General features: G+C 44.9%; 1 protein-coding gene across 1 annotated transcript in view; it reads left to right on the top strand.

The window, feature by feature from the left end:
• Window positions 1–7,895: 7,895 nt before the first annotated feature.
• Window positions 7,896–24,703, top strand: part of LOC134968953 (transmembrane protein 178B) — a 36,136-nt gene continuing 19,328 nt past the window's right edge. The window contains exons 1-2 of the mRNA XM_063944589.1: window positions 7,896–8,554; window positions 21,949–22,062. Of these exons, the coding sequence (XP_063800659.1) occupies window positions 8,101–8,554; window positions 21,949–22,062 (568 nt within the window). The 5' untranslated portion in view covers window positions 7,896–8,100. The remainder of the gene's footprint in view (window positions 8,555–21,948; window positions 22,063–24,703) is intronic.

Raw genomic sequence — 24,703 nt, 5'->3', positions numbered from 1 at the left:
TAATATATGGAGTGTGTATCTGTGCACAGGGCTGTATAATATATAGAGGGTGTATCTGAGCACAGGGCTGTATAATATATAGTGAGTATCTGAGCACAGTGCTGTATAATAAGGGTGGTCTTCAGTATGCCGGCGGTCGGGCTCCCGGCGACCAGCATACCGGCGCCGGGAGCCCGACAGCCGGCATACCGACACTTATTCTTCCTCGTGGGGGTCCACGACCCCCCTGGCGGGAGAATAAAATAGTGTGCACCGTGCCCCTAGCGTGGCGAGCGCAGCGAGCCTGCAAGGGGCTCATTTGCGCTCGCCACACTGTCGGTAAGCCGGCGGTCGGGCTCCCGGCGCCGGCATATCGTAGTGAACCCTATAATATATAGGAGGTGTATCTGTGCACAGGGCTGTATAATATATAAAGGGTGTATCTGAGCAGAGGGCTGTATAATATATAAAGGGTGTATCTGAGCAGAGGGCTGTATAATATATAAAGGGTGTATCTGAGCAGAGGGCTGTATAATATATAGAGGGTGTATCTGAGGACCAGGCTGTATACTATATAGCGAGTATCTGAGCAGAGGGCTGTATAATATATAAAGGGTGTATCTGAGGACCAGGCTGTATACTATATAGCGAGTATCTGAGCACAGGGCTGTATAATATATAGTGAGTATCTGAGCACAGGGCTGTATAATATATAGAGGGTGTATCTGAGCACAGGGCTGTATAATATATGGAGGGTGTATCTGAGCACAGGGCTGTATAATATATGGAGGGTGTATCTGAGCACAGGGCTGTATAATATATAGAGTATGCACCTGAGCACAATGCTGTATAATATATAGAAGGTGTATTGGAGGACCAGGCTGTATAATATATAGAATATGCATCTAAGCACAGGGCTGTATAATATATAGAGGGTGTATCTGAGCACAATGCTGTAGAATATATAGAAGGTGTATCTGAGGACCAGGCTGTATAATATATAGAGTATGCATCTGAGCACAGGGCTGTATAATATAGAGTGGGTATATCTGAGGACCAGCCTGTATAATATATAGAGTATGCACCTGAGCACAATGCTGTATAATATATAGAAGGTGTATTGGAGGACCAGGCTGTATAATATATAGAATATGCATCTAAGCACAGGGCTGTATAATATATAGAGGGTGTATCTGAGCACAATGCTGTAGAATATATAGAGGGTGTATCTGAGGACCAGGCTGTATAATATATAGAGTACGCATCTGAGCACAGGGCTGTATAATATATGGAGGGTGTATCTGTGCACAGGGCTGTATAATATATAGAGGGTGCATCTGAGCACAGGGCTGTATAATATATAGATGGTGTATCTGAGCACAGTGCTGTATAATATATAGAGGGTATATCTGAGGACCAGGCTGTATAATATATAGAGTATGCATCTGAGCACAGGCCTGTATAATATATAGAGTACGCATCTGAGCACAGGGCTGTATAATATATAGATGGTGTATCTGAGCACAGTGCTGTATAATATATAGAGGGTATATCTGAGGACCAGGCTGTATAATATATAGAGTACGCATCTGAGCACAGGGCTGTATAATATATAGATGGTGTATCTGTGCACAGGGCTGTATAATATATAGAGGGTGCATCTGAGCACAGGGCTGTATAATATATAGAGGGTGCATCTGAGCACAGGGCTGTATAATATATAGATGGTGTATCTGAGCACAGTGCTGTATAATATATAGAGGGTATATCTGAGCACAGTGCTGTATAATATATAGAGGGTATATCTGAGGACCAGGCTGTATAATATATAGAGTACGCATCTGAGAACAGGGCTGTATAATATATAGAGTACGCATCTGAGCACAGGGCTGTATAATATATAAAGGGTGTATCTGTGCACAGGGCTGTATAATATATAGCAGGGACGTGCAGTGAGCTAAAAGGCTAAGGAGGCACTAGCTAGCACCAGAGCCAGATTTACACACAAAATATGAGCCAAAGGGTACATCTGGGCATTATACACAGGCGCAGCAGTATAAACTCCTGGAAATTTGGTGAGTTTTGAGCTGAGATGTGTGGAAAAGATAGGCAGAAGCGGGCACTGCCTCACCTGCGGTATCCGTTCACATGGTCGACCATGTTATGGTCGACAGTCATTAGGTTGACCACTATTGGGCGACATTGACATGGTCGACATGGACACATGGTCGACACATGAAAATGGTCGACATATGAAAGGTCGACACATGAAAAGGTCGACATGCGTTTTTTAACTTTTTTTCCTTTTGGGGAACTTTTCCATACTTTACGATCCACGTGGACTACGATTGGAACGGTAATCTGTGCCGAGCGAAACGGTAGCGGTTCCCAGTCACTTTATGCAAAAAACTACACAAAAAAAGTTAAAAAACTCATGTCGACCTTTTCATGTGTCGACCATTTTCATGTGTCGACCATGGGTCCATGTCGACCATGTCAATGTCGACCAATAGTGGTCGACCTAATGACTGTCGACCATAACATGGTCGACCATTCATACCGGAACCCTCACCTGCCATAGACTTTTTACTACAGAGTTTTGGCTATGAAAATGATTAGAATAATGCAAAGAAGACATTTCAAACATATTCTTTGTATGTTTCATATACTTTATACAGTCAAAACTCTGGTACAAATGTAAGTATCACAGGAAAGGCTCTGCCTCACCTGCCTCACCCCACCGCACGTCACTGATATATAGAGGGTGTATCTGAGCACAGGGCTGTATAATATATAAAGGGTGTATCTGAGCACAGTGCTGTATAATATATAGATGGTGTATCTGAACACAGGGCTATATAATATATAGAGGGTATATCTGAGCACAGTGCTGTATAATATATATCGGAATGTGTATCTGAGGACCAGGCTGTATAATATATAGAGTATGAATCTGAGCACGGGGCTGTATAATATATAGAGGGTGTATCTGAGCACAGGGTTGTATAATATATAGAGGGTGTATCTGAGCACAGGGCTGTATAATATATAGAGGGTGTATCTGAGAACCAGGCTGTATAATATATAGAGTATGAATCTGAGCACAGGGCTGTATAATATATAGAGGGTGTATCTGAGCACAGGGCTGTATAATATATAGAGGGTGTATCTGAGCACAGGGCTGTATAATATATAGAGGGTGTATCTGAGCACAGGGCTGTATAATATATAGAGGGTGTATCTGAGCACAGGGCTGTATAATATATAGAGGGTGTATCTGAGCACAGGGCTGTATAATATATAGAGGGTGTATCTGAGCACAGGGCTGTAAAATATATAGAGGGTGTATCTGAGCACAGGGTTGTAAAATATAGAGAGGGTGTATCTGAAGACGAGTCTGTATAATATATAGACTATGTATCTGAGCACTTGGCGTATAATATATAGAGGGTGTATCTGAGGACCAGGCTGTATACTATATGGAGGGCAGTGCTGCAAGTATGGCGGTACGGGGCGGTACAGCGTACCGGTGAAAAATACCCAGCCGGTACGCAGTACCGCTGGGCCGCCACCTTGCAGACAGCGGTGCCACACTCCGGCGGCTTCTCTCCAAGTCTGTACACAAACGCCAGTTCGTGAGCCAATCAGAGCTCGTGGACCAGCAGCCTATCAGGAGCCGCTGCTGCCAGACCGCGAGCTCTGATTGACTTGCAGACCAGCTCCAGATCCCAGTGAGATACAGGCCGCCGCCGTTGCAGGAGGAGACCGGACTGAGGGCAAGAGAGATGCAGGAGAAGCGCATGCTGCGCTTTCCTCTCCCTACTCCCCGACAGCAGCAGCAGCAGACAGTGCCGGCCCCAGGCAGCAGCAGCAACAATCGTGAGTTGCACTGCTGGGGGCATATCTGGTACTGTGGGGGCAGATCTGGCACCATGAGGGCCAGAGCTGGCCCTAACCAATATGATGCCCTAGGCAAGATTTTAGCTGGTGCCCCCTAGCACCGCCGCTAATTCCGCCTCTGACCCTGCACCCCGTTCCCAGCACCATCAGCCTTCACCCATAGCAGTCTTCCTTTTGGTGCTCTTACCCCCTATATGTTAAATTAAGGACAGTTCGCACATTCAGCACACAGCCCAAAAAGGGGTGTGCTCTTGCTGGGAAGGGGCATGGCCACACAATAGTACCCCCAATTAAAATTACGCCACACAGTAATGCAACTTTATTCACATTTTATCATGCGAGAGTGTCCCTTATTCACGTTACATCACACAGTAGTACCACTTCACCTTATATACGTTACTCCTCACAGTAGTGCCCCTTATTCACATTACACCACACCATATTGCTCTTTATTCACATTAGACCGCACAGTAGAACACCTTATACACATAATGCCACACATTAGTAATGCATTTATACACATACCACACAATAATGCCCCTTACACATGACACACATTATTGATGTCCTTATAAATATAATGCGCCTTACACATTATGCCAACCTTTATTAATGCCCTTATACACATAATATCCCTTACATGTATGCCGCACATTGGGGGTAATTCCAAGTTGATCGCAGCAGGATTTTTGATAGCAATTGGGCAAAACCATGTGCACTGCAGGGGAGGCAGATATAACATGTGCAGAAAGAGTTAGATTTGGGTGGGTTATTTTGTTTCTGTGCAGGGTAAATACTGGCTGCTTTATTTTTACACTGCAAATTAGATTGCAGATTGAACACACCCCACCCAAATCTAACTCTCTCTGCACATGTTATATCTGCCTCCCCTGCAGTGCACATGGTTTTGCCCAATTGCTAACAAAAATCCTGCTGCGATCAACTTGGAATTACCCCCATTATTAATGCACTTATAATGAAACACATAGTGCCCCTTACACATATGCCACACATTATTAATGCATTTATACACATGACACACGCAATGCCCCTTACACATATGCCGAACACTACTGTACAACCAACCCATCCACACACAGCACTCACATGGCCGCTAACACTGTGACCTCTGCCTTTGCTTGGATACAGATGTGTCCTCATACATCTTTCCTCAATACGCCATGTAGCAGGAGATGCCTGGCCTGAGTCAGCTGGTAGCTCTGCTAACATCGGGCGCCTTTTTTGACGAAAATGCGTCTTATTTGCATTACTATGTGACTAGGATGCACAAGCAGGTTCTGCTGGTTAAAATTATATGCGGCATGCCTATATTCTGTGTGCGACTGTATCTGCATATGAAATGCTACATTACAGTGACTTCCAGGAATACACTGCAACGTAGCATTTTCATATGCAGATTAAGCCACAGTTACACACAGAATATAGGCATGCCGCATATCATTTTAATCAGCAGAAGCTGCTTGTGCCCTATGGCATACCAAATGCTCTGGGCATTTGCCTAGTTTGCCTATGCGGCTCTGGTGAGGGCATTTGTATCTGGCAATGTGGAGGCATAGCTGGCACTGCTTGGGCATATCTGGCACTGTGGGGGCATATCTGGCACTATGGGGGCATATGTGTTTCTAGCACTGTGGGGGCATATCTGGCACCATGGGGGAATGTGTATCTGGCACTGTGGGGACATATCTGGCACCATGGAGGCATGTGTACCTGGCACCGTGGGGGCATATGTGTATCTGGCACTGTGGGGGCATATGTGTATCTAGCACTGTGGGGGCATATCTGGCACCATGGGGGCATGTGTATCTGGCACTGTAAGGGCATATCTGGCACTGTGGGGCACATCTGGCTCTGTGGGGGCATGTGCATCTGGGGCATATCTGGCACTGTGGGGGCATATGTGTAACTGGCACTGTGCGGGCATATCTAGCACTGTGGGGGCATGTGTATCTGGCACTGCGGGCATATGTGTATCTGGCAGTACGGATGGTGTAATGGTTAGCATTACTGCCTCACAGCATTGAGGTCATGGGTTTGATTCCCACCATGACCCTAACTGTGCGGAGTTGGTATATTCTCCCTGTACTTACGTGGGTTTCCTCCAAGTACTCCGGTTTCCTCCCACAATCCAAAAATATTCTGGTAGGTTAATTGGCTCCCAACAAAATTAGCGTGAATGTGTCTGTGTTTACATGTGATGTGATTATAGATTGTAAACTCCACTGGGGCAGGGACTGATGTGAATGGGCAAATATTCTCTGTACAACACTGCAGAATAGGTGTGCGCTTTATAAATAACTGGTAATAATAATAATCTGGCACTACTGTGGGCATATGTGTATCTGGCACTGCACTATTGGGGTCATATGTGTATCACGCCCCCACTTTCATTGGCCACACCCCATGTGGCATGTTGCCACGCCCATTTTGTGTGTGTGGGGGGGAGGGGGGCGTGCACACAGTACCACTAAGAATTTTTTTCTACTTGAACCACTGATAGAGGGTGTATCTGAGCACAATGCTGTAGAATATATAGAAGGTGTATCTGAGGACCAGGCTGTATAATATATAGAGTATGCATCTGAGCACAGGACTGTATAATATAGAGTGGGTATATCTGAGGACCAGCCTGTATAATATATAGAGTATGCACCTGAGCACAATGCTGTATAATATATAGAAGGTGTATTGGAGGACCAGGCTGTATAATATATAGAATATGCATCTAAGCACAGGGCTGTATAATATATAGAGGGTGTATCTGAGCACAATGCTGTAGAATATATAGAAGGTGTATCTGAGGACCAGGCTGTATAATATATAGAGTATGCATCTGAGCACAGGGCTGTATAATATATGGAGGGTGTATCTGTGCACAGGGCTGTATAATATATAGTGGGTGTATCTGAGCACAGGATGTATAATATATAGAGGGTGTATCTGTGCACAGGGCTGTATAATATATAGAGGGTGTATCTGAGCAGAGGGCTGTATAATATAGAGGGGTTATATCTGAGGACCAGCCTTTATAATATATAGAGGATGTATCTGAGGATATACTCTCTCTCTCTCTCTGGTATATCTGAGCACAGGGCTGTATACTATATAGAGATTAGAGGATGCATGTGAGCACAGGGCTGTATACTATATAGAGATTAGAGGATGCATGTGAGCACAGGGCTGTATACTATATAGAGATTAGAGGATGCATGTGCCCACAGGCCTGTATACTATATAGAGATTAGAGGATGCATATGAGCACAGGGCTATATACTATATAGAGATTAGAGGATGCATGTGAGCACAGGGCTGTATACAATATAGAGATTAGAGAATGCATGTGAGCACAGGGCTGTATGCTATATAGAGATTAGAGGATGCATGTGACCACAGGCCTGTATACTATATAGAGATTAGAGGATGCATGTGAGCACAGGATAGATAGATAGATAGATAGATAGATAGATAGATAGATAGATAGATAGGATGCATGTGAGCACAGGGCTGTAATATATAGAGATCAGAGGATGCATGTGAGCACAGGGCTGTATACAACAGTATATAGAGATTACAGGATGCATGTGAGCACAGGGCTGTATAAAATAGATAGATAGATAGATAGATAGATAGATAGATAGATAGATAGATAGATAGATAGATAGATAGATAGGATGCATGTGAGCACAGGGCTGTAATATATAGAGATCAGAGGATGCATGTGAGCACAGGGCTGTATACAACAGTATATAGAGATTACAGGATGCATGTGAGCACAGGGCTGTATAAAATAGATAGATAGATAGATAGATAGATAGATAGGATGTATGTGAGCACAGGGCTGTATTAGATAGATAGATAGATAGATAGATAGATAGATAGATAGATAGATAGATAGATAGATAGATAGATAGATAGATAGGATGCATGTAAGCACAGGGCTGTATACTGTGAGCACCAGGCTGCTGGGAGGATTACCGGTGCACGGTGGTGCTGAGGACAGCAGCCAGGTAGCTGTGCGGCCAGGCAGAGGTGCACACACAGCGCCCCCTCCCGGGGAATACAGGGGTATAATCAGCTGTCAGTCTCCTCCCTCCCTCCCGGCCTCTCTCATTTCTCCCCATCCAGAGAGAGCAGCGGATCTGCGGCTGATGCTGAGAGCGGCGCCCGGGGTGTGACCCCCCCCTCCCCGGTGCTCCCGCTATGAGGCTGCTGGCCGGTGCCGGTCTGTGCCTCGCCCTGGCCGCCCTCGCCCTCCTGGCCGTGGCTCTGTGCACCGATCACTGGTACGAGACGGACGCGCGGAGGCACCGGGACCGCTGCAGGAAACCGGGGGGCAAACGGAACGACCCCGGCTACATGTACACCCCAGGCCAGCAGCTGCCTCTCCGTGGGGGGCAGCTCCGGAGCAGGGCCGCCCGCGGGGGGGAACCGCCGCTGCTGCCCAGGGGAGTCCGCTTCATCTCCAGAGTGGGGGACCCGCCGGTGAGCCGCGTAGAGGAGCGACCCACCGCGGCCCGGGATGCCCCCGCCCCACGCCCTTACCTGGCTGTGGATTCACAGTGCAGCCGCCGCTTCAACTCCACCGTCTCCGGGCTCTGGAGGAAATGCCACCGGGAGGGATTCGACAAGGACACGGAGGATCTGATATTAAAAGGTAATGGGGGAGGGAGGGTCTAGCACAGAATCCTGGTCAAGGATAGGGGGGGGGGGGTTTATCATGCAACAATATTGGGGTACCTAACTTCTACCCCCTGCCAATACTGGGGCACCTACCCGCTGGAAATATTGGGGTACCTATCTCCCTCTCCCCCTAATATTAGGGTGCCTATCACCTGCATGGTCTTACATTATTGGGGTACCTATTCCCTGCCCGCCCCCCCCACCCCCTCTGGTCTTACAGTTTTGGGGTACATATCACCCGCATACCCCCACCCCAGTCTGACAACATTATGATACCTATTCCCTGCCTCCCTGGTCTGACTGTAATGGGGTACCTATTCCCTGCCCCCCCCCCCTGGTCTTACAGTTTTGGGGTACATATCACCCGCATACCCCCACCCCAGTCTGACAACATTATGATACCTATTCCCTGCCTCCCTGGTCTGACTGTATTGGGGTACCTATCACCTGTTCCCTGGCATGGCAATATTGGGGTACCTATCACCTGTTCCCTGGCATGGCAGTATTGGGGTACCTATTCCCTGCCTCCCTGGTCTGACTGTATTGGGGTGTGGGGTACGATAGCAGAGGATCTCCAAAAACAGCACAAGGCTAGGGCTGAGGCTACAATATGGCACAGGTCAGGGCTGATCAGTGATACAATCTATCTAACCTGGTCCTGTGGCCATAATGGGACACATGTAGTGTTTGGCTCAGGCTGTGACTGTGTTGTACTGTACAGGGCTGGTGGCATAGGTAGCTCATGGCTAATAACACCTATAGAGGGGGAGGGGGTGAATAATAATAATGGGATGGAGAAATATGTATGTGTGTACTGCAATCATAATATTAGGGTATACTAAGGTGGGTTATTGTGTTACAATAATGGAGGGGAGGAGCTGTCACTGGGGCTTGTAATGTGTGCAGGGCTATTAATGAGGAATTAATGGGCACGGGAGATGGATGGCAGGCCTGATGTAATAGGGCCTAACATGGCAAATGTAAATTGTTGTTTTTGAAGAGGGTCTCCTGAGAAATCCACTCACTGAAGGAATAATCATTGTGTCTGCATTGTACATCAGTGCATCATAAACAATTACAGTATAAATTGTGTTTGTGTATATATGTATATGTGAGTGCGCATATATATATATATATATATATATATATATATATATATATATATATATATATATATATATACATATATATATACACATAATGCTTGACTAATGTCTGTATATTCTGTTGGACTTTACTATACTGCTATTCTGTATATATGTGTTATAAAGATTATCGGTTGATAAATTCCCAAAGTAGGGGTGAAGAGAGCACAGCCTGGAGTGTATATGTATATATATATATATATTAGGTTATGCCCATACTACAAGTGAATCCACTATTTTTGAGAGCTGACAACTGTTATATTCCAGTACCACCAACTCCTTATTCCACCTCCAGCCTTATCATCCACTCATATTTCTATGGAAGGCAACCGGAAGCCAGCACAGCCCGCTATCACAGTGACACATTCACAGAGTGACATACATTTCTCTGCCACTTTAATGAGCCGTTATTTTAGGAGAAGCAGACACACTGAGAATGATGCAGATTAGGACCAGAGAGAGGAACATGCACCATTTTTTTCACACTACAGTAAATACAACTATCATTAAGAGGCAATGGTTAGATAATGAGCTAATCACTGAGTACTCTAAAATTACCCAGTAGCGGCTGATATTTTTGTCACCGCGCCATGTGAGATCAGAGACAGTAAACAGTGGGAAGACGACTGCAGGAATGTAGGTGATAGAGCCTCTCTCTTATTATGCGCTGTATAAATAAATCACTCTTACTATTCTGATTCTATGTTAACCTTAAAGCGGTTTACAAAACCGATTAAGGGGGATCAGGGTTAACTCCACAGCGAACATTACTGCAGGGGTACAGTAAGAGGCTCTCTGCAGAATGGCTGCTTTATAAACATATTATTTAATCACTTTCAACTTTAATTGCATCTCTCCTCGTGTCGCCTCTTGTCTGAAGAAGTGCATTGTTTTGACAGTGCAAATGAATTCACCATTTATTTAGCAGTGGTAGATTATCACAGGATGAACTGCAGCATACTGCTGAGGGGGGGGGGGGGGGACTGCCTCTGGCACTAGGCTGTACTGCTGCCCAGCGCTGTCCATGGTTGCTGAATGTGAACTGCAAGCATTCGCAGCGTGAACACAAAACTCCACAGAGGCTTGGAAGTGGGTTATGTATATGGCTGTCAATACGTGAACACCGGATTCAGGTGCACGTGCATTTTTCCAGATCACTGCATATTAACCTCATGGAGCCCTGTCCCCTATTCATAAGGTGGATGCTTACATCATGTTAGCAGGACCATTTCTGTACGTTTTGGGCTACATTTATTTCTATACATAATGCTGTAAGCAGCCTCTCTATGTTATCTCTCACAGAGGTTTGAAACATCTCCCTATTAATACATATTAGTATTAAGTACATATTAGAGGTGCAGGGAGTGCAGCTGCTATGGGGCCCAGAGCTGAGTGGGGCCACCTTACCTGTCACAGTTACATGTGTTATATACAAGGGTGTAGCTACCATAAGTGCAGGGAGTGCAGCTGTTATGGAGCTCAGAGCTGAGAGGGGACACCTTCCCTCTCACAGTTACATGTGTTATATACAAGGGCGTAGCTACCATAGGTGCAGGGAGTGCAGCTGCTATGGGGCCCAGAGCTGAGAGGGGCCACTTTCCATGTCACATGTCTTATATACAGGGGCGTAGCTACCATAGGTGCAGGAAGAGCAGCTGCTATGGGGCCCAGAGCTGAGTGGGGCCACCTTACCTGTCACAGTTACATGTGTTATATACAAGGGGTGTAGCTACTATAGGTGCAGGGAGTGCAGCTGTTATGGGCCCAGAGCTGAGAGGGGACACCTTCCTTGTCACAGTTACATGTGTTATATACAAGGGGTGTAGCTACTATAGGTGCAGGGAGTGCAGCCGCTATGGGGCCCAGAGCTGAGTGGGGCCCACCTTCCCTGTCACAGTTACATGTGTTATATACATTTGTCACCATTGGGTGGTACACAGGGGCCCTTACAAACTTTTGCCTTGTGACCTATGATATATCTAGATATGCTTCTGAACCTGCTTATTGTAATATGGCATAAAATGAGCTGGAGGACATTATAATGTTTCATATTATCAGGCACTATAGTGTGGCATAATATGAACTGGGGGCACTGTAATGTGGCATAATATGAAGTGGAGGCACTATAGTGTGGCATAATATGAAGTGGAGGCACTATAGTGTGGCATAATATGAAGTGGAGGCACTATAGTGTGGCATAATATGAAGTGGAGGCACTATAGTGTGGCATAATATGAACTGGGGGCACTGTAATGTGGCATACTATGAAGTGGAGGCACTATAGTGTGGCATAATATGAAGTGGAGGCACTATAGTGTGGCATAATATGAAGTGGAGGCACTATAGTGTGGCATAATATGAAGTGGAGGCACTATAGTGTGGCATAATATAAAGTGGAGGCACTATAGTGTGGCATAATATGAAGTGGAGGCACTATAGTGTGGCATAATATGAAGTGGAGGCACTATAGTGTGGCATGATATGAAGTGGAGGCACTATAGTGTGGCATTATATGAAGTGGAGGCACTATAGTGTGACATAATATGAAGTGGAGGCACTATAGTGTGGCATAATATGAAGTGGAGGCACTATAGTGTTGCATAATATGAAGTGGAGGCACTATAGTGTGGCATAATATGAAGTGGAGGCACTATAGTGTGGCATAATATGAAGTGGAGGCACTATAGTGTGGCATAATATGAAGTGGAGGCACTATAGTGTGGCATGATATGAAGTGGAGGCACTATAGAGTGGCATAATATGAAGTGGATGCACTATAGTGTGGCATAATATGAAGTGGAGGCACTATAGTGTGGCATAATATAAAGTGGAGGCACTATAGTGTGGCATAATATGAAGTGGAAGCACTATAGTGTGGCATAATATGAAGTGGAGGCACTATAGTGTGGCATGATATGAAGTGGAGGCACTATAGTGTGGCATAATATGAAGTGGAGGCACTATAGTGTGACATAATATGATCTTTGTAATGTGGCATAATGTGAATTGTACTGTGTTACATAATGCGTACTGGCAGCCCTACAATGTGACATGACATGAACTAGGGCACTACTATGGGGCATGTTTCTCTCTAGAAGCATTGAGACAGGAGCCCCTTCAAAATGTTGATTTGGGGCCCACAAAGTTCTCGCTAAGCCTCTGGGTCTACTAATAGCCCAAAGTAACCTATAAACACAAGAATATATTGTTTTTAAAAATAGCTGTCTTGCCACATTATTATTATTATTATTATTATTATTATTAAGTTTTGAAGAAGTTTGGAAATTGAATAGAAAATAGCAGTCATTTGCAGTTACCTTTTATTGAGACGTACTGAAATAGACGCTACCTGGAGCAAGCCATTTGCTGGTCTGTAAACTTCAGAGGACAAACTATCATGCAGCGGCAGATCACGGTACAATAGGGGGTTCCAGTAATGTAGCCAGTTTAAAATGAATATTCCATGCACAGATTTGTTTATAGACAGGTATACCAGTTATACAGTAGAAATCCTGAATCTAATTGCTGGATATTTTACTCAGAGCTGGCCCTGATCAATCTGATGCCCTAGGCAAGATTTGGTCAGATGATTATTACCGACACATGCGATCCTGTACGTTTGTGCTATTTAGCTGCCGCTATCCATTTTCTGTGTTATTTCTGTGTTTAATAATGCTTTGTTTAAACAATATATTTTAGTTAATTCTTTTAGAAGCAGATTCATCATTGTGTTCACTGAAGCAATCAAATATATACCCGCGTAGATTTCCTACCAATGAACAGAGCCTTTAATCCCACATAATCCTCTAACGACTGTCCCTTTACTCAGGTTGTGGGATAAATATAATTTGTAAGGATGCCAAATTTTTTCCCTGTTTCATCTGTACATCACATTCTTCTTAATGCCATTTTAGAACACATTTAAAGACACACTTATAATTAAGGGGTGCGGTACATTTTGACATAATGTCAACACGGTTGTAATGCCGACACTTATTAACCGTGGATATTAGAATGTTGAACATCCCTGCTGGTCTACTGGTGACCTTCCTGGTACGGAGGCTTCCATGGGTGACTTCCGGCAGATCTTGCGGTGCTGCTGGCGGTGAGTTTTTCTAACCCTCCCATAGCCTAACTCTAACTCTCCGACATTTTACATGTTGACATTCTACAAATTCAGAGATCAGTGGTGTCGTCATTAGGATTACATCCCATGATTAAGCACGTACACTAATTTCTGCCAGAAAACAAAGAACAGGTGTTTCACCCTTTGCCTAATCAGAGGCTTATTAAATCAGCGTCATTTTTAAAGCCCCCTCCCCCGTGGTCCGGAATCCAGGCTCACTTTCTGACTCTCCCGCCCACTTTGTCTCCGCTTTGCTTTGTGCAGTCTTGTTAAAGAGCTGACCCTGCAAATAGAGTACAGAATACCCTGGGGAGCAGTTCAGAGCATTGATCCCCACACCTGTTCCAAAAGCTCTTACCAGCAATGTGACACAGGAGCACAGGTGGATATATTCAATCAGAGATCCTTCATCGATTTCTAGGACGAGAGCGGTTTAGTCTGGGTCTTCTGTGCAGCTGGTTTGTGCAATTAAAATTATCTAATGTTTTCCTTTTAAATTAGTTTTGTTTTCTAATATATATTACTAACAAATACACAGTCGAGTCACATTATTATGACCCTCAGCTAATAGCCGGAGTAACCGGCGTGTGCAGCATGGACAGCAGCTAGATGGGCTGAACTGTTATTTTAGACACGTCTCGTAGCCCCCAGGTTCATTCTGACGGTGAGCTGCTCCACTGCAGCTCGTTGGTTGTCCCTCACGCACCTTCGTAGCTGATATTCACCTCTCACATCAATGGAATGTGGTGCTCCGCAGTTTCCACGTCGGTTATTCGCAATGGTGCCATTGTCCAGTCACAATACATCTTCACCACAGCAGCACGCCAACAGTTCACAAGCTACGCTGTGTCAGAAATACCGCCACCCTTGGCCCGAAAGACGATAATCATTCCTTTTTGCAACTTGGATAAATCGCCCCTTTTACCCATGACACCAAGCCAGCACACGACATGTGACGTACTTCATGGGCTACGTGCTGCCGACGTCAAATGTAGGAGGTGGTCATAATAAAGTGACTCGACCGTGTACATGAAAGTCTCCCTACCTATGTATTATTATTATTATCATAATTTTTTTATCCCTTAAAGTCACATTATATGATACTGCACTTTGGCATATGTACCAAACCAACTTTGTAGCAAATCCCCCACAGATGTTTGGGATGGATAACCACAAAACCAAATTATGCCTAGGGGGCTGATATCTGTTTCTCCATTTTTCGGTTGCAAAAGCAGCCCCCATAAGTTTCTAGGGAGCCGCTAGAATATGATATTTACCAAGGTCTGGATTGCAAATGTGGCCCTGACATGTAGCTCCATATTCAGCTATTGGGCTACACATCGCGGTCGTTTACAGGAGAGGGATCCGAAGGTCTGGTTGGGACGAGGAGACACAGTGGAAGTGAAGAGCTTATTGATGAACTAGTGACTGGAGATATTACGCCAGCTGCCAGCAACCTGAACCACACTACAGTAGTAATTTCACCAGTGTTGCTCCCCACAAGCTGGTGCTCCGGAGCACCTTCTCCATAACTAGCAAGTGATGCCTTCACTCCGCCCTCTGCGTCTGCTCCCATAAACATCGCCATCTTACTTTGTAACACCATGTGCACCCCGACAGACGTCACGGCACACGGTGGATCCACAGTTACACAACATTGCATTTGATGAGCATTTGGGGCCTGATGTTGTGTTGAACGTGTTTTTCATTGTGCATGCTCTGGAACCAAGTGTACACAAATTTGCGCCATGCCAAGTCATACACATTGCTTACGACAGAGGAAAGCGTATTTGTGGATGCAACTACAGGTTTTGCAGAGTTGGGCAGAAGTGTAAATGCTCCAGGCATGTCATTTGCACCAAGTATAGGCTGGTACAAGGCCACATTGATGATGAGTAGCAAACCGAGCACACAATAAGTGTCTGATGCAACTGTGCATGTTCGCGAGTATGCACATTAATTTCCGTGCACGTAATGTGGTATCAGCTACAGCTGATTTGCATTCAATGCTGCACCAGAACACATGGTGTTTATACATAGTGGCCTACCCTAAATGACAATATGAGCCTTGGTGGCACCTGACCAGTAAGCGTTCCTTCTGACACTTAGACATGGGAAACTGGTGCAAAATAAGTCCCTCCCTGGGATTCCCAATCACCACCCAAATCCGCCCACTTTGTGTAAGCCCCGCCCCTTTGGTGGTCAGCTAAGTGGGATTGTCTTGACCACAGTTGGGAGGCATGCTTATAAGTTACAATTCCTTTTATTACACTGTTGAGGCAGATCCCCCAACTGTGATATTAAAATCAGAACCCTGGGCGTGCCAAAGGCCCAGAAAGGCAACCTGACCCTAACCGTCGGCATCCTGAAACTGCCGACATTTCACACGCAACATTGTGTACCTGTCGACAGTTTGAGGGTGTCGACATCGCACATATCGACATTTTGAACCATGTCAATGTTCCAATGCAGACCAGTTCTTTGGGAAACTACTTTTTGTTGACACTCTCTGTGTAGATCAGGGATGGGGAACCTTTGGCCCTCCAGCTGTTGTTAAACTACACATACCAGCATGCTCTGCTACAATTTTGCTACTTGGCCATGCTAAAACTGTTGCAAGGCATGCTGGGATGTGTAGTTCAACAACAGCTGGAGGGCCAAAGGTTCCCCTTCCCTGGTGTAGATAACAGGCTTATTGTTTTTTTTTTTTTTAAAGTATGTAGGGGGTAATTCAGAGCTGATCATAGCAGCAAATTTGTTAGCAATTGGGCAAAACCATGGGGGTCATTCCGAGTTGTTCGCTCGTTGCCGATTTTCGCAACGGAGCGATTAAGGCAAAAATGCGCATGCGCATGGTACGCAGTGCGCATGCGGTTAGTACTTTAACACAAAACTTAGTAGATTTACTCACGCCCGAACGAAGATTTTTCATCGTTGAAGTGATCGTAGTGTGATTGACAGGAAGTGGGTGTTTCTGGGCGGAAACTGGCCATTTTCTGTGAGTGTGCGGAAAAACGCAGGCGTGCCAGGGAAAAACGTGGGAGTGTCTGGAGAAACGGGGGAGTGGCTGACCGAACGCTGGGCGTGTGTATGACGTCAAACCAGGAACGAAACTGACTGAACTGATCGCTATTTGTGAGTAAGTCTCGAGCTACTCAGAAACTGCTAAAAATTTTCTATTTGCAATTCTGCTAATCTTTCGTTCGCAATTCTGCTAAGCTAAGATACACTCCCAGAGGGCGGCAGCATAGCGTGTGCAATGCTGCTAAAAGCAGCTAGCGAGCGAACAACTCGGAATCACCCCCCATGTGCAATACAATGGTGGGGGGGGGGGCAGATATAACATGTGCAGAGAGAGTTAGATTTGGGTGGGGTGTGTTCAAACTGAAATCTAATTTGCAGTGTAAAGATAAAGCAGGCAGTATTTACTCTGCACAGAAACAAAATAACCCACCCAAATCTCTCTCTGCAAATGTTATATCTGCCACACCTGCAGTGCACATGCTAACAAATTTGCTGCTACGATCAGGTCTGAATTACCCCCATAGATGGAATTGTTGGATGTGTCTCAAAATCACTGTATTAAAGTTTAATAGGGTTGGGGTTCTAGATGGACATAATTTATAGGAAGATACGGGACAGGAGTAATAGCTGCCTCTGCTGGACAAATACATGGATGTTGCACCCATGGAGGTCTGGATTTGGAGTCACACTCAAAATTAAAGTGGAAAAACACACTACAGGCTGATCCAACTTTGATGTAATGTCCTTAACACAAGTCAAAATGAGGCTCAGTAGTGTGTGTGGCCTCCACGTGCCTTTATGACCTCCCTACAACGCCTGGCATGCTCCTGATGAGGTGGCGGATGGTCTCCTAAAGGGGTCTCTTCCCAGACCTGGACTAAAGCATCCGCCAACTCCTGGATAGTCTGTGGTGCATGGAGCGAGACATGATGTCCCAGATGTGCTCAATTGGATTCAGGTCTGGGGAACGGGCGGGCCAGTCCATAGCATCCATGCCTTCGTCTTGCAGGAACTTCTGACACACTCCAGCCACATGAGGTCTACCATTGTCTTGCATTAGGAGGAACCCAGGGCCAACCGCACCAGCATATGGTCTCACAAGGGGTCTGAGGATCTCATCTCGGTACCTAATGGCAGTCAGGCTACCTCTGGCGAGCACATGGAGGGCTGTGCGGCCCCCCAAAGAAATGCCACCCCACACTATTACTGACCCACTGCCAAACCGGTCATGCTGGAGGATGTTGCAGGCAGCAGAACGTTCTCCTTGGCGTCTCCAGACTCTGTCACGTCTGTCACATGTGCTCAGTGAGAACCTGCTTTCATCTGTGAAGAGCACAGGGCGCCAGTGGTGAATTTGCCAATCTTGGTGTTCTCTGGCAAATGCCAAACGTCCTGCACGGTGTTGGGCTGTAAGCACAACCCCCACCTGTGGACGTCGGGCCCTCATACCACCCTCATGGAGTCTGTTTCTGATAATTTGAGTAGACACATGCACATTTGTGGCTTGCTGGAGGTCATTTTGCAGGGCTCTGGCAGTGCTCCTCCTGTTCCTCTGTGCACAAAGGCGGAGGTAGCGGTCCTGCTGCTGGGTTGTTGCCCTCCTACGACGGCCTCCACATCTCCTGATGTACTGACCTGTCTCCTGGTAGCGCCTCAATGCTCTGGACACTACGCTGACAGACACAGCAAACCTTGCTACAGCTCGCATTGAGGTGCCATCCTGGATGAGCTGCACTACCTGAGCCACTTGTGTGGGTTGTAGACTCCGTCTCATGCTACCACTAGAGTGAAAGCACCGCCAGCTTTCAAAAGTGACCAAAACATCAGCCAGAAAGCATAGGAGCTGAGAAGTGGTCTGTGGTCACCACCTGCAGAACAACTCCTTTATTGGCGGTGTCTTGCTAATTGCCTATAATTTCCACCTGTTGTCTATTCCATTTGCACAACAGCATGTGAAATTGATTGTCAATCAGTGTTGCTTCCTAAGTGGACAGTTTGATTTCACAGAAGTGTGATTGACTTGGAGTTACATTGTGTTGTTTGTGTTCCCTTTATTTTTTTGAGCAGTGTATATATATATATATATATATATATATATATATATATATATATATATACAGTAGATATATATATAGATATATATACAGTAGATATAGGTATATATAATGAGAGAGATATAAAATTCTTGCTTATAGTTAGGAAGAGTTTGCATCTATTGCATTTAGGGGATGTAAGCAGTGGAGAAGTTGCCCATGGCAACCATTCAGCTGCTACCTATCATTTTATAGAATGTATGTCACAGACCCCGGCCGACCCACTCTCCGGATACACCAATCCAAGAGTTGCACCAGTGCCGTGTGAATTAACGCCGCCACAAGCAAAGACTTTTCAATGTACTACAGACGTTGCAGGCATATTTAGCTTTTTCTGTAACCACAAATCTCAATATCTCATGAAAAAATAGGTAACATGGACTTCGCTTGGTGTAGGGGTCAAGAACACAGCAGTCAGCAGTAAAATTATATTTTTATTATAATTAAGAAATATCTTCGGGTTTACAAGGATTAAAAAATTACAAAGAATATAAGGAGTTTTTGAAAAGATATACAGGTTACTAGCAGTCTCAATAAACACAAAGAGAATAAAGAAAATCAGAACCTAATTACTCTTACGTAGTGCACTAAGTCCTGTGTGAGGAAGCTTCACACGAAAGTAGACATCCATGCAGGCATTGGCAGTCACTTCCATCAGATTGAACAACACAGTATGTTTGAGAGGAGGCAGATATAGCCTCCTCACAGCTGCAGCCCCCCTCTCTTTCCTTAACTCTCTCAATGCTGTGTACCTGGGCAGTGAGAAACCAGATGTACTTTTTCAACAGCTGTCTTTTTTTAAGTTTCAAGAGGTTAGGTTTCTTGACCTGGCCTGGCTTTCCTGTGATGTTTCCTCTAACTATAGTTTATAGCTTCTTAGATAAGGTAAGGGATATAAACTAACCTCTGACTCCGCACTATACATCAAGTGTCCTCTACTCCCATATCTGTGTAGCTATGAGTTCACTTGAGGGCACGCTGGCATACATGTTGTATCACAGACTCCATTACATTAGACATTTAAACATTACATATAAGTCTTACATTGCTGGATGCAAGGAAATGTCCCATTTTGCCACAATGTACTTGATAAATACTGATTGGTTACTATTGAAAACCTCTCCACTGGTCCACCGTTACCAGGTAACATTAAAAAAAAAACATTTCTTAAAGGTGATGGAACTATGTATTATTTGTGGGGAAATTTCCCTTTAATAAGATTGCCTGAAGTTTGGCTAATGACCCATCTGGAGACGAATGCATTTTTTTTCTGCGGTCTGATTAAATATTTAGATGACTGTTGTAGGATGAAGTCAGCAAGTTACATTGTTGAAGCTTAGGGTCAGTATTTCCTTTAGCTTGGTCGGTGATGTAAGATGGCACTGCTGTTTCCAGAAGTCACAGTAAGAATAGCTATTTGGAAGGAACACACACATCAGGCAGAGAGATGTTGGCTGTACTCCAGACAGGGCAGAGCCGGGTCTCCCGTGGTGCTGAAATGTTTCAGGCTTGGGTTCAGAATATTCATGAATGGTTGCCAGTTCAGCCGTTCAGCAGAGATATCTGGAACACATGCTGCATGGCCGTTATTTCAGGTGTAAGCTGCACAGAAGCGGAATCTCATTTAATCGCAATGCAGCATGGCATGACTTATGTATACAGCCTAGACAGGCAGCATTAAGTTACATGCATACTGTAAAGTGTTAACTGTAGGCATGCAACATGCACCTTAGTATGTAGCATGTGAAATACATATGTGTCTAGATTAACCAGTCTGGTTGATCTAGTTAAACCTAAGCGTGTGTAATTTAAGTGTCAATTTGTAAGCCCCAGAAGTAGGACGTCATAATTCTGGAAGTATGACAGAATAATTATTGCCTGCAGTTTATTCAGTTTTGTTAGCAAACCAAAAAAGCACACTAATGGTCAAAATCATGCTGCACTGCAGGGGGGGGGGGGAGATGTAACATGTGCAGAGAGAGTTAGATTTTGATGGGGTGTGTTCAAACTGAAATCTAAATTGCAGTGTAAAAATAAATCAGTCAGTATTTACCCTGCACAGAAACAATATAACCCACCCAAATCTAACTCTAGGCCTAATTCAGACCTGATTGCTAGGCTGATAAAATTGTTGTCCTGCGATCAGATAGTTGACGCCCAAGGGGAGTGTATATTCGCCGTGCAAGTGTGCAATCGCATGTGTGCGCCGAGCAGCTAACACTCCCCAGTCAGCAGACAGATGCAAATCCGTTTGCACCTCACTCACCAGTGAATGGTTTTTACCAGTGTGTGCAGTCTGTGTGTAGCCCAGGACTTACTCCTACAGTGCGATCAGAATGGGCAGATCGGGGCCGGAGCTGAGCAACAAAACAATAATATTATTATTATGATACAGACGTAGGTTACTGTAAGGCTGGGTACACACTGGCGTGAATCCCCGTCAGCCCAGAATGCCCATACACACTGGGGCGATGTTAATGAAGGACCGAACGACCATGTTCCATTCTTCATTAACATAACACAGGACGCTAGCGCTTGGTTGGATGTGCAGCACATCAAACTAAGCGCCTGTCGCATGTGACTGTGGGAGTGCGCAGTTCTGGGTACACACTGCGTGATGTAAACGATATATGGCACCAAAGTGGCATTTTGGTGTAGATATCGTTCCAGTTTGTAACTGGCTTAAGAGCGCCCCCAGTAGGAACACTCAGCAGATCACAGCCCAAACGCTTACATCTCCATCTGGATCACAGATACTAATCCTGTAGAGATACTGACATTTGGAAGCAAATTGTACTGTACATCATAAACTAGAATAAATACTGAAGGCTTTCGCACTGTACATACTGCTTCATCACAAAATATTGTACATTACACGGAGAAACCCCACCACTGCGAGGAGAGAATAAATAGAGGTAAGTCTTGTGGCTGCTCTAGATGTTTGTTCTTTTATGTTTCTGACATGTATCTTCCATTTCAGGAATCGTTATACGCTGCATTCCGGTTCGATATCACTACACATCGTCCTCTCTGCCACCAAACCTTCCAATCAATGTCACCAAGACCATCCGCCAGGATGAGTGGCACGCTCTGCGTAAGTTCCACACACTCCCATGTCCTGTCTACTTTCCCATCTCTGTACACCAATCAGTGTTTGCAAACTAAGCTCCAGCCTAGGGAAGCACTGGGTAGCATAGGAATGGCCTCATGCCACTTTTGTTTGTCTCCTTTTCCGTTTATTTGGTGGGGGTCAGAAAGAAAGAAGTGATATGGAATATAAGAATCACTCACAAATGTGTTAGGGGGGAATTCAATTAGCTGCGGCAAATTAACACGGCCAATTTAATCCATGTGGGGTAATTCAGTTACCCCCGATAGCTGACACTATCGGGGGATTTGTTTCATCGGCTTGGAAGCAGGAGAAACAAAATCCCAGATAACTGCCGTTTCTTTGCGGCTGCGATCGCGATAAACACATGGATTTGGGATAAGTTCCTGGATCCCTGTGTTTTTGTACAAAAACTGCCAGGAAAAACACGGGTTAATTGAATTACCTATAAAAAATTGGGTATTTACTGCAAAAACGGGATCACGGGTAATTGAATTCACCTCTTAGTTTTGTGCATGAATGCTTGTAGCTTGATGGATTACATCCCAGAACTGACTGCAGTTATTAGAATTTATAACCTGGATGTTGGGACCATTACAGAACCATTGAATGGGACATAAGCTGGGTGCACACTTGTAGATATTATTACCAGTTATTTATATAGCGCACACATATTCCGCAGCGCTTAACAGAAAATATTTAGCCATTCACATCAGTCTCTGCCCCAGTGGAGCTTACAATCTATATTCCCTACCACATGTACACACATTTACGCTAGGGTTAATTTTGTTACGATTCAATTAACCTACCAGTATACTTTTGGATTGTGGGAGGAAGCCGGAGTACCCGGAGGAAAACCATTCAAGTACGGGGAGAACATACAAACTCCACACTGTTAGAGAGCCATAGTGGGAATCTAACACATAATCTCAGTGCTGTGAGGCAGTAGTGCTAACCATTACACCATCCGTACTGCCCGTAGATATATCTGCCGATCAATGAATCTGCAGATATATCTATAGCTGGATCGGGCAGTGTGTTGTGCATACTAACATGCGCCCGCCCAGTTCAGCCGTCAGTCACCGCCGGCTGCTGCGCATGTGTAATTTAAAATATGCCCCTATATGTGTGGAGTTTGCGTGGATTTCCTCCTCCTGGCACAAAAAAGAAAGCAAAAAAATACTGGTTGGTTTCTGACAAAAAAAAACCTAGCCATAATGTATATGTGTGTCCACGTGGGGTGTGGTTCATCAAATCGACAATGTTTAGGTCGACCACTATAGGTCGACAGTCACTATGTCGACATGGATGGAAGGTCAACAGGGTTTCTAGGTCGACATGTGCTAGGTCGACAGGTCTAAAGGTCGACATGAGGATTTATTTATTTTTTGGTGTCGTTTTCTTCGTAGAGTGACCGGGATCCCAAATTAGTGCACCGCGTCCCCTCGCATGGCTTGCTTCGCTCGCCATGCTTCGGGCATGGTGCCTTCGCTTCGCTCGGCACAGATTACCGTTCCAATCGTAGTCCACGTGGATCGTTAAGTATGAAAAAATAAAAAAAAAGTGAAAAACTCATGTCGACCTTCAGACCTGTCGACCTAGCACATGTCGACCTAGAAACCCTGTCGACCTTCCATCCATGTCGACCTAGTGACTGTCGACCTATAGTGGTCGACCTAAACATTGTCGACCTAGACAGTGTCGATCTTCAGACCGGATCCCGTCCACGTGATAGGCCATATAGGTTTTAAGCTCCACTGGGGCCGGGACTGATGTGAATGACTGAAATATTCTTTGCAGAGGGCTCTGGCATATGTGTGCACTATAAATAAATAAATAACTCGTAGTAAAAATAATCAGCAGAAGCAGAAATATCCTAACCCTTGGGGTTCCCGGTCACTCTACGAAGAAAACGACACCAAAAAAACATAAAAAAAACCTCATGTCGACCTTTTGACCTGTCGACCTTCTGACCCTGTCGACCTAGTGACTGTCAACCTATAGTGGTCGACCTAAATATTGTCGACCTAGACACTGTCGATCTAATGATCCACACCCAGTGACAGGCTGAATTCAAACCATACAGAAAATAAAGTGTTTGACTTTAGGAGGCTGACTTTATGAGATGGGAGGAAAATGTATGTGCGTTGTATTTTTTTTTGAACCAAGGTTAAACACTTGAGAGAAGTTGAGGGTTAGTGGTGAAACACAATACTAAGGGGTTTATTCATGAAGCAGTAAAAAGAGTGAAGAAGTGAGCCTGTGGAGAAGTTGCTCATGGCAACCAATCAGCTGCTCCGTACAATTGTATAGTATGCAAATTCTAAATGTTACTTCAGTGCTTATTGGTTGCCATGGGCAATTTCTCCACCGACTCACTTCTCCACACTTTTCACTGCTTCATGAATAGACCCCTAGAAGCCACAGATCTTTTTGTGTCTCCTCCTTCAGAAAGTTGGCCTTCAGGGAATATAAGAATGAATACAAATATATTTAAAAGACCAAGAAAGCAATCGCGTGCACAGAACCAGATTAAGGCTAGATGTGTGCCCAAAGCTACTAAATTGTGAGGGCCCCTCCTATAAAATTGCCCTCACACAAAAAAAAAAAATATGGCCACAATGCC

Source organism: Pseudophryne corroboree, chromosome 11 (assembly GCF_028390025.1).
Source record: "Pseudophryne corroboree isolate aPseCor3 chromosome 11, aPseCor3.hap2, whole genome shotgun sequence".
In the NCBI taxonomy this organism is placed as follows: domain Eukaryota; kingdom Metazoa; phylum Chordata; class Amphibia; order Anura; family Myobatrachidae; genus Pseudophryne; species Pseudophryne corroboree.
Note: the sequence above shows the minus strand (reverse complement) of the source record. Positions and strands in the feature narration are given on the sequence as shown.